Below are 17216 nucleotides of genomic sequence, written 5' to 3'. Positions count from 1 at the left end.
GTGGTAGGCCTGCTGGAAGGGCAATAGCTATTAAATTTCTGAATTCCCTTCCCTGTAACAGCCCGCTGGCCTACTAATGCCATATCTTCATCGATTCCCCACCACCACTGGTATAGCTGCTCCAGAGTCATCCCCCACTTCCCCATCTCTCTTCAGCCCAAGACATATAACTGTACCAGGCCTAAGTACTAGGCAACGATGAAGTGACTACTTCTTTCCAAGACAATAGGTTGGCCCCAGCCCTCAGTCCCACCCCCGAAGGCCACCACCAAAGGCTTGCCCCCTCATACTGGCAGAGAGTACGAATACTTAAAGTAGCATGCCTACATTCGGGTGATCCTACTTGGATATCTTCTGATTTAGGCTGTTGTGCAAGATGGACAGATGTTACTTAGAAGCCTGCAGCTGTGTGGGCAACTTAGAACAGCCAGTGCTAAACTGTGGAACATGTCAGCCAGTATTCCAAGAGAGATCTGAACAGTGCAGAATAGAGCGAAACAGTTACTTTTTGTGATCTGGATACAATATTATGTCAGTGCAGCCTAAGAATGCACTGGCTTTTAAATCAGCTGCATCACACTATTGACTGATGTTGAACGTATGATCCACTAAGACACCTACGTTCCTCTCCATCAGTAGTTTACATAATCATAGAGTACTAGCTTAACCAGCGCAGAGCATCTGCACACTAGTACTTGATTGCTCCCCTCAGCCCCTCCACCATAGCCTTCTCACCTCACAGTTCACTCCATCCTTACCTGAGCTGTGCTCCTGCTCCTCCATCCCCCTCACTTCTCTTGGTCGCGGCTGCAGTGTTGCCAGCGCTGATTGGACAAGCCACTGCCCCCTAACCCCAGACACCGCCCCACCTTCACCCAAGCCTTGCTCCTGCTCCTCCCCACAGGATGAGCAGCAGCAGACGACTGGGCCCTTCTTCACTGCTGCCGCCATGGCTGCTCGTTCTCCTCAGGACACTGACAGGCTCAAGCCCATCCCTCACGTGCCTGCCTGTCTCCCTCCGCCAATGGCCTCTGTAGTTCCAAGCAGCGGCGATGGTTGACCGGGCCCTTTCTTGCTTCTGCCATGGACACTCATTACCCTCAGGACATTGACAGGCCCAAGCTTGTCCCCCATGCTTCCTTCTTTCTCTCTCTCTTTTCTCTCTCTTCTCCACTCACTCTTCTCCGTCTGTCTTTCCGTGTCTTCTTTTTTTCTTTCTCTCTCTCTCCCTTCCTGATTTAACAGATCTTGTTCATCTTCTTTCCTTATCTAATTCTCAAAGTGGCAGCCTCCTTCTCCTGAAAGGGCTCTTTCCTCCTTCACAACCCTTGCTTCACAGACCTCCGCCCATATGGTCATATCTATATCTATATGATATTTCTTTCCTCTACAATCTTCCCACCAAATAACAGTTGTAATCCAACTGACCTTAACCATCACAGGTTCCTCTTCCCTATCTGCATATGGAATTCCCACTGCCCAATCACCATAGTGCTTCTGCTCAGTTACCTCCGATTGGTAAAGCACTGTGTGGGCGGGGCTTGCCACGCACCATTTGCCACAGGCAACCTAAGCCTTTATAGGGCTTAATATAGTTTAATCTATATAGAGCATCTGTGTGATTGCTCCCCTCACCCCCTTCCACGCCCCCCCCCACCTCAGCGATTCCACCCCCCTCTCCCCTCTTGGTCACTTTTCCATCCCTTTACTCCATCCCCCTCTCCTGTCTTGGTTGTGACTGCAGCATTGCTGGCGCCTATTGGCCAAGCTGAACGCCTATCCCCAGAGACCTCCTTACCTGAGCCCCTCCTCACCACAGGAGGAGCAGCAGCAGTTGACCAGGCCCTTCCTCACTTCCGCTACTGCCATGGCTGCTCGTTCCCCTCAGGCCGCTGAAGGGCCTGTCCCTGTCCCTTGCCCTTCCTTCTTTCTCTTTCCTCCTCCCTTCTTCTTCGCTTTATCTCTCTCCTCCACATGCTCTTCACCTCTGTCTTTCTTCCCCTCCCTTTTATTCTTTTTTTCTCTCCCTTCCTGAGTTACCAGATATCATTCATCTTGTTTCCTCATCTAATTCACACGGCAGCCTCCTTCTCCTGAAGGGGCTCTTTCCTCGCACACAACTCTTCTCTTCGCAGACCCCTGCCATCTATCTATCTATCTATCTATCTATCTATCTATCTATCTACTATACAATCAATAACATCTTTTGACCAGTAACAGTTGCATTCCAACCGACCTTAACCATCACAGCCTCCTCCTCCTTATCTGCATATGGAATCCGCACTGCCCAATCACCACGGTGCTTCTGCTCTCACAGGCTCCTCCCCGCTATGTGCCTATGGAATCCCCACTGCCAAATCAGGTGCTTCTGCTCGCGAACTCTCACGAGAGCTGCCACACATGGGATTAGCCATGGGTATACCTTAGAGAACTATATATAGAGATATAGATAGATAATTTTTCATGTACTTATATTAAGGTTTGATACTGAGGGCCAGGAATTGGCACATCAGCATAGGTATTAACCGGTGATCTATTAGAGCAGTCTTTTTATTCCTGTTTATACCTAGTTAAGTGTCTGATCTCTGCAACTGGTTCAGTCAGGACTCTCATAAATATTTATACCTCTGCCTATGAGTCAAAGAGCACGACTATTTGCCATTTATCTCATGGAAAATGCTGATCTCTGTGTGTTGGATAGGACAGGGTAGGTATTTGAATAATGGGGACGCTAAAATAAAAAGGACACAGGAAAGAAGCAACACTTCTCTAGTGTTTTCCAAATAGTATCCGTCTCTTCTGGTCTATGGACTGATTGATTGATTGATTGATTGAAATGGTATCTGCCTATAAAAAACTGTTATGGCTGCAGGATGATAGAGACCCTACTTAGAAATATTTTGAAGGAATCGCTTTGCTGGGTGAAAAAGGAAAATGTGGCAAATACTAACAGTGGAACAAAGAGAGGCCAAGATGTGGTTGCTGGAATGAAGCAACATTAAATCAGTATCAGTATGGTATATGTTTTTATGTGATAACAACCAATTGGTATGCACTTTTAGTAAGTAACTTACTTACTACTTTTAGTAAGTAAGACGTGAGACAGCTCCCTTTCCCTTAAAGGAGCCCCCCGGTGGGCTCAAGACAGCAGTGCACAGTAAAAATGGTAATCTCCACTTGGTGCTAGGAGGACTATGTAGAGTATTCAGCTTTGGCTGAAGATCTGTGCAGGCCTAATAAACCATTAGTCAATGGGCTGCACTTAGGGTTGATGAGATTCACCACTGAGCCCCCTAGGCCTTACAGTGAAAGTGAAACACCTTATACAGTGAAATACCTTATCCTGTTACCTGTGTCAAGTGGCCCTACATCTCCTTGTTACACTGCTTACACTTGGCACATTTTCCTTTTTTATCTAGGGAAGTCATTTCTTCAAAGGTGTCTCTTATGCCCAGAAGCTATGACAATTTTTCCATGCAAAATGTTGGACAATATAGCAAGTTGTAGAGTTGGTAGTTGCTGGGCACTACTGGGTAGACTAGTGCCATTTTTAATGACATGACACTAAAATGAATGCCCATGTATGTTTGGTAAATAGCTCAGTGTGTGTGTGTGATAGTCATTCATTTTTAGGAACCTGTAAATGTTAATGTAGCATGTTTGTGTTGAGATTTTAGCCATGTTATTGCTACATGAAAGTTGGAATTTAGTATTTTATTTATCGTTTTTTAAAGTTTGATTTAAACTAGAAATCCTACTTTAAAAATTGAAAATCCTATTCCCAGGTGGTTTATTTGCAGTATGCTGTATGTGGAGCTACCTTCAAATATGATTTGAAATGTCACTTAATACAAAATGCATTGGCTAGAATACTAAATGAGATTGTGCTTACAGAACATATCTGCAGTGTTAAAACTATTTAAAAGGCTCTGTTACTGGGCCCAATTGAAAGTGCTGATTTTGACCTTTAAAACCCACAGTAATTGAAGAATCACCTCCTTCCATACCTGTAATTCTTGGGTGTTAAGATCAGCCTCTGTTCCAGGTTCTTACCCCCATCTGAAGTGCAACAACTAGGCAGGCATCAACAAATCACTCAGGGCTGGGTGTGTGATATCAGTGTTGTGGACGCTTTAGGGAACAGTGACCATAGTGTGATCAAATTCAGCATACATGCGGGGAGAGAATCGCCAAGGAAATCTAACACAGACACTTTGGATTTCAGAAGAGGAAACTTCTCCAGAATGAGGAGTTGAGTGAAAAGAAAACTGAAAGGGAAGAAAGGAAAACTTAAAGGAGTGTCACTTTGCTCCAGAATGCATGGAGTTTACTTAAAACCACAATACTAGAAGCCCAGTTAGATTGTATACCCAAAAGGAAGAAAGGTACCACCAAGACTGAGAGGATGCTAGCATGGTTAACAGGTAAAGTCAATGAAGCTATGAAGAGGAATGAGTCGTCCTTCGGAAATTGGAAGGCCTGCCCAAATGAAGAGAACAGAAAGGAACACAAGCTTTGGCAAAAGAAATGCAAGGTGACAATAAGGGAGGCAAAAATTTTGAGGAACATTTAGCTAAAAGCATCGAGGGTGATAACACAAACTTGTTTAAATACATCAGAAGCACAAAACCTGCTAGGGAGGCAGTTGGACTGTTAGACAATGAGGGAATGAAAGGGGTTAATAAGGAGGATATATTTAAATCAGATTTTTTTAATATTTAAATTGGATTTTTTTTTTTTAAAAAAAATGCCTTTTGAGGGGGGAAAAAATCCTCCCCTCCTTCTTTGGACTTGTTCTCTTCTGGGTTATTTTGGGCAATTTTTCTATCTAGAAGAGGGCCAAAAATGAAACCTTCATCCGGTTGTAAATATTAAGATTATACCAGCAAGAATGAGTCTTTATGTAAAAAAACATGATTTAAATCTAATCTCACTGACTAGTGATTTAAATCGTGATTTAAATTGATTAGATTTAAATCAAATCCACTCTGGATACAAGTGATAATCTAAACTGTCTGGAAAAATTAAAAACTAGCAAATCGGCAGGGCCAGATGGCATCCATCCAAGAGTCCTTAAAAACCTCAAATGTGAAATTGCCAACCTACTTGCAAAAATATCTAACTTATTCCTACAATCAGGCTCTGTAACAGAGAACTGGAAAGTAGCCAATGTAACACCGATTTTCAAAAAGTGATCCAGGGGCAATCCGGGAAATTACAGGCTTGTTAGCTTGAGATCTGTTCCAGGCAAATTGGTGGAAAGCATTCTCAAGGATAAAATTGTAAAGCACATAGAAGAACAGTCCCTGCTGGGGGAGAACTAGCATGGCTTCTGCAAAGGTAAATCTTGCCTCACTAACCTTTTGGATTCTTTGAGAGTGTCAACAGGTGTGTGGATAAATGTGATCTGGTTGACATAGTATACCTGGACTTCCAAAAAGCTTTCAACAAAGTTCCTCATCAAAGACTCTTGAGAAAACCTAGCAGTCATGGGATAAGGGGGAAAGCAGTGGGGAAATGACTTGACTAGCAAGCCAGAGGTTGCCGGTTCGAGTCCCCGCTGGCATGTTGCCCAGACTATGGGAAACACCTATATTGAGCAGCAGTGATATAGGAAGATGCTGAAAGGCACCACCTCATACTGCGTGGGAGGAGGCAATGGTAAACCCCTCCTTTATTCTACCAAAGACAACCAAAGGGTTCTGTGGTTGCCAAGAGTCGACACCGACTCGACTGCACACTTTACATGTGTGGGCTGTTAACTGGTTGAAGGACAATAAACAGAGGGTAGGTGTAAAAGCAGAATTTTCACAATGAAGGGAGGTAAGAAGTGGGGTCCCCCAGGGATCTGTACTTGGACTAGTGCTTTTTAATTTATTCATAAATAATCTAAAAGTGGACAAGATCCTGGGCAGTTTGCGGGCGACTTCGTGTGCTCTTGACCCTTGCCCTTCATGGCTAATAAAAGCTGCCAGGGAGGGGACAGGCAGATGGCTGGAGGTGATAGTTAATGCTTCATTAAGGGAGGGCAGGATGCCATCATACCTCAAGGAGGCGGTGGTAAGACCACTATTTAAAAAGCCCTCCCTTGATCCCTCCAACTTGGATAACTATAGACCTGTGTCTAACCTTCCCTTTTTGCACAAGGTGATGGACTGCCTTGGTCGCTCTAGTGGATGACCTACGCCGGGAACTAGACAGGGGAAGTGCGTCCCTGTTGGTTCTGCTGGACCTCTCGGCGACGTTCGATACCATCGACCATGGTATCCTTCTGGGCTGCCTCTCGAGTATGGGAATTGGAGGCACTGCGTTGCAGTGGTTCCAGTCCTTTCTTGGTGGGAGGGTCCAGAAGGTGGTGCTGGGGGACTCCTGCTCAGCCCCGTGGCCGTTGGCCTGTGGGGTCCCGCAGGGATCGGTCTTGTCCCCCATGCTGTTTAACATCTACATGACGCTGCTGGGAGAGGTCATCCGGGGACTTAGAACTGAGTGTCATCTGCATATTGCTGATAACTCAGTCCATCTCTCCTTGTCATCTGAACCTAGGGAGGCAGTGGATGTCCTGAATCGGGTGTTGGAGGCCGTGATGGGTTGGATGTGGGCTAATAAACTGAAATTGAATCTGGATAAGACGGAGGTACTGTTGGTCAGTAGGAGAGCCAATCGGGATGAGGATATGTTACCAGTTCTGGATGGGGTTGCACTCCCCTTGAAGGAGCAAGTACGCAGCTTGGGGGTACTACTGGACCCGGCTCTGCTTTTGGAAGCTCAGGCGGAGGCGGTGGCCAGGGATGCCTTTGCACGGCTTCGGCTAGTGCGCCAGCTGCGTCCCTTTCTCGAGAAGGCAGATCTGGCCACGGTTACCCATGCCTTAGTCACGTCGCGGCTGGATTACTGTAACACACTCTACGTGGGGCTGCCCTTGAAGAATATCCGGAAACTGCAGCTAGTGCAAAACGCGGCAGCTAGGGTTTTATCCGGAGCTGCCTGTTGGGAGCACATCACCCCCATTCTGAAAGAGTTGCACTGGCTGCCAGTTTGTTTCCGGGTCCAATTCAAGGTGCTGGTTTTGACCTTTAAAGCCCTTAACGGTTTGGGCCCGGGGTATTTGAGGGACCGCCTGCTCCCAAGGGTTTCTGTCCACTTGACGAGGACATCTGAGGGGGCTCTGCTCCGGGTGCTGACAATGAGAGAGGCCCAGCTGCCATGCACTCAGGACAGGGCCTTCTCTGTTGCTGCTCCCAGACTTTGGAATGCTCTCCCAGTGGCCATTCGCTCCTTGGACTCCATCACGGCTTTTAGAAAGCTTGTTAAAACTTGGCTTTTTACCCAGGCTTTTACATAATTGCTTTTACTGCTGCTTCTGTGTGTTTTTACTTGTATTGTTTTTATGCCTGTATTTTATATGTTTTTATATTTTTTAGCTTGATGTTTTTATTGCCTTTTTTTGTATGTTTTAATTTTTGTAAACCGCCTTGGGGTTGTCTTTTAACGAAAGGCGGTATATAAATGCAACAAAAATTAAAATAAATAAAATAAAATCTCCTTAAACTTTTACTGCAGAAATTGCAAAGACTACCATCCTATGGGTAACACAACATGTTCGGATCATTCATTAGGAAAACAATCAGTGTTTACAAGAATGGTACATTATTTTCCATTTAATAAGGAAACTCATACGTTGGGAATAGGCTCTTTAATGATGTTCCCACAACTACTGACCCCAAATTCATGTTGGACCTCAGAATAACAGCCTCCAAGAATCATTGTAGGGCATACTTGGAAAATGATGTAAATATCTTTCTAAGTCAGTAAAAATGCGCATTTTTTTTCAAAACTGTGTGTGCTTCACACTTTTAGCCAAGGCAAACATTGCGAATGATGCAGGCTAACTTGGAAATAATTTTAGACCAATCTCTCTGACTTGAATATATGTTTGAAAAGCTCATCTAAAATACTTATTTTTCCAAGCAGGAATAGGCTAAGATGCTTAGGCAATATTTGAGGAGACCAATGCTTAGGGAATATTTGAGGAGACCAATTTGGTAAGATGATTAATATCCATGACTTGTAATTTCATTCTGTGATTAGTGCAACATATTTCAGCTTCTATTATAATATAGCTAATAATATTGTACAACTGTAAATGAATGTGTAATGTTTGAGATTGAATAAGATTTTTTGGGAGACTTTATCCTTGGTCTGGGATATGTTTAACAGTTAAGTTCTACAAATTTCAAATGAAAGTAAAACATGCTTAAAGGAAAGTTGTGCCATCGAGTCTGTGTCTACTTCTGGCGACTACAGAGCCATATGGTTTTCTTTGGTGAATACAGGAGGAATTTACCATTGTCATCTCCTGCACAGTATGAGATGGATGCCTTTCAGCATCTTCCTATATCGCTGCTGCCCGATACAGGCGTGTCCAATAGTCTGGGAAATGTACCAGCAGGGATGCGAACTAGCAACCTCTTGCTCCCTAGGCAAGTTACTTCCCCACTGTGCCAATACATGGCTTAAAACATTCTTAGCAAGTTGCAAAAGATAAGTGAGCTTGAAGATATGGAGAGGTTTGTTCTTAAATGGCAAACTAATCCTGTTTTGAGAAGCCTGGCAGCTGCTATACCCTAGCGCAGGGGTGGGGAGGAACCTTGGTCCTCCAGCTGTTTTTGAACTACAACTCCCATCATCCCCAGCCACAATTATTATTTTTTATGTTTTTTGTGGATTAATTGTGGATTATTAATAATTATTGTGGCTGGGGATGGTAGGAGTTGTAGTTCAAAAACAGCTGGAGGGCCAAGGTTCCCTGCCCTAGCACAACGTAGTTGCAATAGTATGCACTTCCAGCAACACACTACAAAATGCAAGATGACAACTGTGGGGGGAAAGCTATAGAGCAATAGCCCTTCCCACATTGTCCCTGAAATTGCACAACCATTTGTCAACCATCAATTTGCTTGCAGATAAAACCACCACAATCACCACACAGAGAAGTTCAAATCAATGGCAATGATTAGACTTGCATAATGATGTCACAGAATCCACCCTACACACAGTAGACAAGTAGAATCCAACGAATAAGCAACTGCACCTCTTCTGTCAGATCTTTCTGTTGTTTATTTATTTAACGTATTTTTATACCGCCCAAAACTTATGTCTCTGGTTGGGAGGCTTGTATACAGAACCCAGCTACTTCCCAGAAGAAGGGTTTGAGTCGTCCTAGAGTGTCAGGAAGTCCACATAGGCAACAATAGACAACCCATTTATATTGGTTCTGTGAGGGGAACAACCTTTTTGCAAGGGTGAATAGAGCCCTGCAGACAAGGAAAAACACACATAACAGCAATTTCAACGTGGTGAGTTGACTGGTAGTTCAGTGCTCAACAGAAGATGAATTTGATTCTTATCCCTTGAAAACGGAAGCATGTCCCCTTGAATCGAAGTTTTGGGTGCCCTATCAGCATAAATAATCTTAGGAAAGGGAAAGGTTTTGGCATTGAATCCCAGACCTCCTGCTTCAGAGAACAGCTTCTTAACCATATAGTCACAAGAACAGGCCTTCATAACCTTTAGGGACCTAACCCCTGAGGCTTGGATAATTTCTTAGGGGCCTGACCCATGACACTCCCTCTCTCTCCTCCCCCCTCCCCCCATGTACAGAACTCTGAAATCTTGGCCATATAGGCCAGTGCTGAAGGTACTTTGTGTGGATCTGTAGCTCATGGAGTTGCATAGGTTTACCATGTAAGAGCTTCCAGGTTCAATTCCTAGCTGCAGTTTTCTTGGAGGGAGCTGGGGAGAACCACAAACATATACCTGAGGGTATGCAATAGTCAGTCAGTGGTAGCTACGTGAAGCAGTAGCTTCATTCTGTCCCCAGAGTGCATTCCATTCTACCTAGCCACTTTTTCCTGTCCGACAACACTTTCCCCGTGTGTGTAGTCTACTGCAGCTGCTGATTATTTTCTGGTGTGGGGTGCTGTGGTGGTACACTTCATTCCTCTCCCATGTGAAGGCATCAGAGCTGAGTAATGGGATTTGCTGCTGATAACGAGCTTGAACAGTCAACGTTTCTATTAAACAGTGTATGTTTTTCTATTTAGTACTGATAGCATCACATACAAATAGGTTCATGAAGGTAGAGATATAAATTTTTTTGGAAATTTTGATGCCATGGGGTGGAAACTGTGTTTCTGGGAAATTTGAAATATAAATATTTAAATTTATTTATCTATTTATTCTTTTATACATACATACATGCTAGGGGTCAACTTGTAAGATGTAGTACTTCCTTCTGTGGATCTTGATGTCAGGGGGATGGGACTAGAAGGAAACAGGTTCCAAGCCACCTAATTTAAATGTTCTGGTTTCTCCTGAGGCGTTGCTACACATGGCAACCTTTTGCAGCATCAGCCCTCCTTGGCTTTCTTCTGACTCTCTCCATACAAGCAGGCAGGGCAGTTCTTTGAGGTGAGATATCAAAATATCTCCAAGATGAACAGGGGCTAAATCAAGAGGATAGTATATCCTCTTGTGTTCCTCTAGTCATGATGACAGTGCGTCCTGTGAGGGATAAAGGCCAAAATACATCTGGAATTTGAGTTATATAGAACACTGTTATACAGGATTAGATTTGTAATTATCTAATCAATAATCTAATCAATAATTTCCATTGTCTTACATAAAACATCTTCATGGTAACAAGTTAGCATTTTGAAAGAGCAATGGGCAGAAAGTGAAAACAATATTTTAAAAATAAGCCTTGTAAGCATTTCATGCATTATCCTGAGAGACCAATATTTAATCATTTTTCTTTGTTTCAAATGTTCAGTCTCTATCTGGGTTGGGTGGGTGGGGGAGTATCTGCAACTCTCCTTTTGAATTTTCCTCTCCTGCCTCGACTAGGCCTTCTCATCTTTTGAAAGCTTCATTTTCACCCCTAGTCATCTACACGCCGAATATGGCTGCACTGTTGGTTGGTTGTGCTGTTGAGTCGGTGTCGACTCCTGGCGATCACAGAGCCATGTGGTTTTCTTGGTAGAATACAGGAATGCTTTACCATGACCTTCTCCTACACAGTATGAGATGATGCCTTTCAGCACCTTCCTCTGTTGCTTCTGGAGTTTTCCATATTCTGTGAAACACACCAGCGGGGATTACAGTCTCCTGCTGTCTAGGCAGGTTGCTTCCCCGCTGTGCCATTAGCTGTCAGGTGTTGCTGCACCTAGTGCATTTCTATCTGTTACTTTTCTTAGCAGCAGACGTCCACCAAGGTGTATGGTAGCAGTCCCAAGTATGAACATCTGGCTTTCCACTACTTGCTGCTGTTGTAGGCCTTACTATATGGCATGTGTAGAGATCATGTCTTTCCTCTATATGTTGGATGGTTGCTTGTGGAGAGACAGGGCAGAGCCACATGAGAAGAGTCATCACTAATAGGTAGTGCCTTCTGCAGACATTACTCGTGCCTGGGATCATTGAGAAGAGTAATTGAGAGAGGCTACTTCCACCTGGATATGTGTGTGTTTAATTCCGCATACATCAGCCAAGTCCTTTACTCTCCCGAGTATGCACAGACTGGTAGTCGTCCTGATGTCTGCTATGCAGTATTAACCTGTTTAAGGAGGTGAAGTAATCATCCTCAGTATTCATCCACTATAAGGAATTGTGTTGAAACTCTGTCAGCAGTTAGTGTTGGTGGTGTTGCCATATGCCCTGGCTGTGAGCCTGCAGAGAAAAATAAATGAGTCTTTGGCCAGCATTCAGTAGAGTGGAACCAGGGTGGATTTGATTTAAATCGTGATTTAAATCATGATTTAAATCAGTTTGATTTAAATCAAATCCACCCTGAGTGGAACTAGGCTGGTGGATGTTCACCAGCAAAGATGACTTCCCCTGCAATCCCTTTCTCAGTGCATGGTGCTTAACTGAGTTTGAGGATTTGTGGCTGCTGGTGCTGTTACCCATTTCTGTACAGTGTGTGCTTTTCCTGTGAGTTCTCTGCAAGAGAGACTGCTTTAGTCTTGTTGGATAAGGGCGAATTGTCTAACCAGTACATTGTTTTTCCTAACTGTAGAGGTGGTAGGAAAGATGATATGTGGTCAGTGGTCATTTTGGTGATCTGTACAGCTGCCTCTTTCTCTTGGAGAGGTAGATGGAGGATAGACAGGAATGTGTCTGCCTTCCCTTAGTGGAAACTGCACCCCTAGTTGCTTACCTTTGTGTTATGCCTTGTGCCTCCAGTACGAGTTGTAAAACTGGAGTTGAGGTTCCTGGTAGGGATTTATGTTTGATGTCTTGAAGCAGGGTACCTGTAAGATTCTGAGCAAATAGATAAATTATCGAAGTGCTCTATTTCTGATAAGCGCTCATTCACAAGTGCTCATACCTCATCACTTGTGCACTTAAAGTTGCATAGATATGCAACAGAGCATGAAGTCTCCATGCAATATGTCTTGATATGAGTACTGTCTGTCTTTGTTTAGGCTTGTGGTATGCTATGATTGGCTGAGAGTTGGTCAGAATCGTACCCTCAGAATCGGACCAATGGATTGGTCAGAATCCATCCCACAGTTATGGCTGTGGAAGTAAAGGAGAAGTTGGGATAGTGAATTGTTTGGGACTCTTCCTTGATGTCAGTCAGTGACTTACGACAAGCCTTTGAAAGGTTTAATTTTGGTATACCTGAGATAAATCAAATGGCTTTTAGAACAAGTAATTAGCATTGTTAAAGTTACAAGAGAGATGCAATATTGCCATCTGTGGACCATTTATAGAAAGTACTTTGACAGTTGTGTTTTTGAACTATGTTTAAAATAATAATAATGGAAATTCTCAAAGATGCAGAATTCATATTATTTGTGAAATTACTTATTCTCTCAATTTGTGCCATGAATTCATTTTTGTGTATGGCTCAGAATTTGATTTTCTTTTCTCCACCCAACTCTCCTTTGAATACTGTGAGAAAAATTGTCTCCTACCCTGTCTTAAACTAACTTGACCAACACTGTGTTCCATCACAGCTGGCTTTATGCACATAGCAGGGTTGGGCATTAGAAAATTAAATTTAAATAAGTTGTATGTATGCATGCATGTACGCACACACATTTTTAACCTACAATTAACTATATGATAGGCATACAAGATTCTGACTATCAAGATTCTGATAGTTAGACAAGATAAGCAGTTAGTTCAAAGCTTCAAATAAGCTTTCGGTGCCATGCTTCCCAAAACTTAGGTTTGGAAAAGAGAATATCTTTTCCAAGGATAATATCAGTAAAAGATCCAACGAGACTGTCAATACAGTACTGTGAGATCAGCACTTTCAAAAGCGATTAGCAAAGAACTTTAATGATGGAAAAGTATTAATAGACTAACAGGAAATGGTCTCCAAAACTGTTTCACTTCTGACTTGGAAACCTCTTGTCTGACCTGTCATCCCTATCATTCTTGCAACCTGCTTCTCTCTCCACCTGGTACCCTACTCATTTGACAGCCTTTTGGCAACTGACCTCAGCTTGCCTCTCTGATCAACAGTTTTGCCGTGCCAAACAGTCAGATACCCTGCCTTAACCAGCTTGTTTGTTTTTCAAACTCTTTTACAGGAGGGGTTTAACCATTGCCATCTCCCACGCAGTATGAGATTATGCCTTTCAGGATCTTCCTATATCACTGCTGTTTCCCATAGACTGGGAAACAGTCTATGTTTAGGTGTTTCCCATAAGACTGGGAAACATACCGATGGGGGTTCAAACCGGCAACCTTTGACTAGCAAGCTGAAGGTTGCTGGTTCGAATCCCCGCTGGTATGTTTCCTAGTCTATGGGAAACACATAGATCGGGCAGCAGCAATATAGGAAGATGCTGAAAGGCATCATCTCATACTGCACAGGAGATGTCAATGGTAAATCCCTCCTGTATTCTACCAAAGACAACCACGGGGCTCTGTGGTCGCCAGGAGTCCTCACCAACTCAATGGCACACTTTACCAGTTTATTGCACAGGCTGGCATTGCCACCAGCTTGTATGCTTCTACTCCACACACACATGGTGTGTAGGACATAGCTGCCTGGCTCATCTTGTGTGCCTGTTGTCGATCTGTCAGCATGTGGTCATTTAAAGTACATGCTGATGTGTGGCAACAAGTCCTGTCCAGTGTTTTCTCTAAGGCGTGTGCATGTGCGTGAGATCACAAGTTTTTTCATGTCCACTCAGTTAATTTTATATCCCACAGGTTGAATCAGGAAGACCCCTTTCTGAATGCATGTGTACACACACTGCCCAGAACAAAACTGTGCACACATGGAAAAAAATTAGTGGGAGAACTGGACCTGTCTATATGGAGGAGCACCTGGCTTTGAACAGTTGATTCTGCTCACACCTTATGTTTTGTATCTTGAAAAAAACCTGAGTACTGTAGTTCTAAGTAGAACTAACGGAACCTACTTTCTGTTCCTTTTAACACTGAAGTCACATTAGTTTAAAATGAAATCAGTTCTATAATATTTGATTACTATTCTTGAAACCCGGGCTTGTTTGTCTATCATCTTTTTTCAGTGCAAATGCTTGACTGGCATCTGTTTCTGAGATGGCAAATAGGTAGCAAAAAGATACCCTAGACTAGGGCTGTACAACTTTGGCCCTTCTATCCATGTTGGACTGCAACTTCCCTCATTCTATTGCCCACTATGGCTGGAGATGATGGGGATTGTAGTCCAGCAGCTGGAAGGCTAAAGTTGTTCAGGACAGGGCACAACTGTCCTGCACAGGTTGTACCCTGTGGATAGGATAGGGCACCGAGAACCATGCTAAGAGGCAAGAATTACATTTTTGTGCATCGGGTGCCATTTAACAATGGTAAAAGTATATTGTTTCACATATGCTGTTCTGTTTGCTCCTAGATCCTGTGTGTAGTTCAGTATTTAATTTTATATTGACTGTCAATACAGTCCCTCAGCCATTGTTGAAAACAGCTTCTAAAGGGGTGGTGCTTATAGTTTGGCCATCCTCCTCCCCCCGCCCCCGCCATATGGCAGATGCAACAAAAGTTAGTATCTGATTATATTGGTTGCCATCTTGTTTCAAGATGTTGGATGGGGGGGAAATACCCCATCAGTATACACTAGGGTCTGCTCCCTGTGGTGTGAATTTGGTTTGTATCAGACTGTAAACACAAAAGTTAGGGAACAAACACACACACACCCTGACCTCATAAGCAGGGTAAGGAGACTGTTCTGTACCAAGGTAGTGTAATGGGAGCAGCAAAGGTGCAGCTGCCATCCTCACCTCTCCTCCTCCAGGAGCAGAGGCAATTGGTGATAGTACCCTGTTCCTATTCTGGGCAGAGTTGGGAAGGGATAACATGCTGCTTAAGTGTTCATTTGTTTAGATGTAAACAGCATGTACTATAACAAATCATGCAAATATTTTAAAATACCTCTTTCCATTCAGGGGTTGATATAGAGGCAGCTCGGAAAGAAGAAGAACGGATAATGCTGAGAGATGCAAGGCAGTGGCTTAACAGTGGTCATATAAATGATGTTCGGCACGCAAAATCTGGTGGTACAGCCCTTCATGTAGCTGCTGCTAAAGGCTATACGGAAGTCTTAAAGTAAGTCTAATGGTTAATATAGTTGTGTTTTTTTCAAATAGAACTTTATGTGCTTGCAAAAAGGAAGTAAAAGAACAGTTTGAAATTTGTAGTATTTCAACTTCAGACATTATTCATTTTATTGAATAATGACCACATATGGTAAGTTTGAATTATAATAAATTTGAATCTAAGATCATCTGCTTTTCTTGAGCACAATGTCATCTTTGAATTATTGATTACTGAGTCTTAAATATCTAAGAACAATAACAGTGAAAATATTATGATTATAGTAAATATGATTATATTTACCCCTGCTAACTGAGCAAAGAGACACCTTTGAAAGTGGTGATTCTTATACTTAGCAGGGGGAGAGCAGCTGGCTTCTCCAACTCTAGCACAGCATCCCTCCAGTGGCTGTTGATGGTATCTGCCTTATGTTTCTTTTTTGATTGTGAGTCCTTTGGGGACAGAAGACCATCTTATTTATGTATTATTTATTTAACTATGTCAACTGCTTTGAGAACTTTGATTGAAGAGCGGTATATTAATATCCATTGTAGTAGTAATATACTACAGTAGAATTTCTTCTTTAAACATACAAATAAAATCATCAAATCTTTCCTGGGCATAATCAGATGTAAAAAGGTGTGCGTGTGTGTGTGTGCGCCATCAAGTCAATTTCGACTCCTGGCGCCCACAGAGCCCTGTGGTTTTCTTTTGGTAGAATACAGCAGGGGTTTACCATTGCCTCCTCCCACGCAGTATGAGATGATGCCTTTTATCATCTTCCTTTATCACTGTTGCCCGATACCAGTGGGAATTCGAACCGGCAACCTTCTGCTTGTTAGTCAAGCATTTCCCCACTGTGCCATTAGGTGGCACATTCAGCTAATTTGAGTGGCAGGATAGTTAATGCAGAATTTGGTATCTGTAGATAACTGGGAAATGTGATATTCATAATTTCTTCCCAAAAAAACCCTACCCCCCCAAAAAAAAATCTTTAAAATTTTCACTGAGCATATTCCAGTGTGGAAAATAGTGCATTCAACTAATTTCAGTGGCAGGATTGTGTGTGCAAAATTTGCTATCTCTATGTCATCCAGAAGTATGGCTTTATTTCTCACAAATACTGAAAGTATATAATAGATATTTAAAGCAATATAGAAATGTTAAACGATTATTATAGTATATTGCATATTGTAAAAGGATTATTACAACCCAAGATATTTTTTGTCATTTGGTTCTGAGTTTTTAAACTAACTGGACTCTCTGCTGACATTGGACAAGTTTAGTCCAGAATTATGATGAACACAAATAGGTGCTTTTGATGCATCCTACTTTCCCATGTACTTCTGGTGGTGGTGGTGTGTGTTGCCATTTTGAAACTGCACTTAAAGAGAAATAGTCTTAAAAACCTGGTATATGTTTGCCATCATTTTTGCAGTATGTCAATATTAGGGCTGTGGGAAGCAGTATATCTATATTGGTGCTGTGGGAAGCAGCCATTCTTTGATTTGGGGGTCACATCAGCACTTCAGGGAAGCCCAGTTTAAATCAGAATGTTTTGTGGGAGCTTTTGCTTTGTTTGGGGACTACTTTGGAACAATCAGTCTGGTTCTGAAATG

General features: G+C 42.9%; 1 protein-coding gene across 3 annotated transcripts in view; it reads left to right on the top strand.

Annotated features, from left to right (window-relative positions):
* The window catches only part of PPP1R12A (protein phosphatase 1 regulatory subunit 12A), a 181461-nt gene that overhangs the window by 90969 nt on the left and 73276 nt on the right, over positions 1-17216 (top strand). For all 3 annotated transcript variants that reach the window (XM_053252011.1, XM_053252012.1, XM_053252009.1), the window contains exon 4: positions 15450-15609. In XM_053252011.1, the coding sequence (XP_053107986.1) occupies positions 15450-15609 (160 nt within the window). The remainder of the gene's footprint in view (positions 1-15449; positions 15610-17216) is intronic.

The sequence above is a fragment of the Hemicordylus capensis genome, chromosome 5, assembly GCF_027244095.1.
Source record: "Hemicordylus capensis ecotype Gifberg chromosome 5, rHemCap1.1.pri, whole genome shotgun sequence".
Classification (NCBI taxonomy): domain Eukaryota; kingdom Metazoa; phylum Chordata; class Lepidosauria; order Squamata; family Cordylidae; genus Hemicordylus; species Hemicordylus capensis.
The sequence above is the reverse complement of the archived record's forward strand: the minus strand, read 5'-3'. Positions and strand labels throughout refer to the sequence as shown.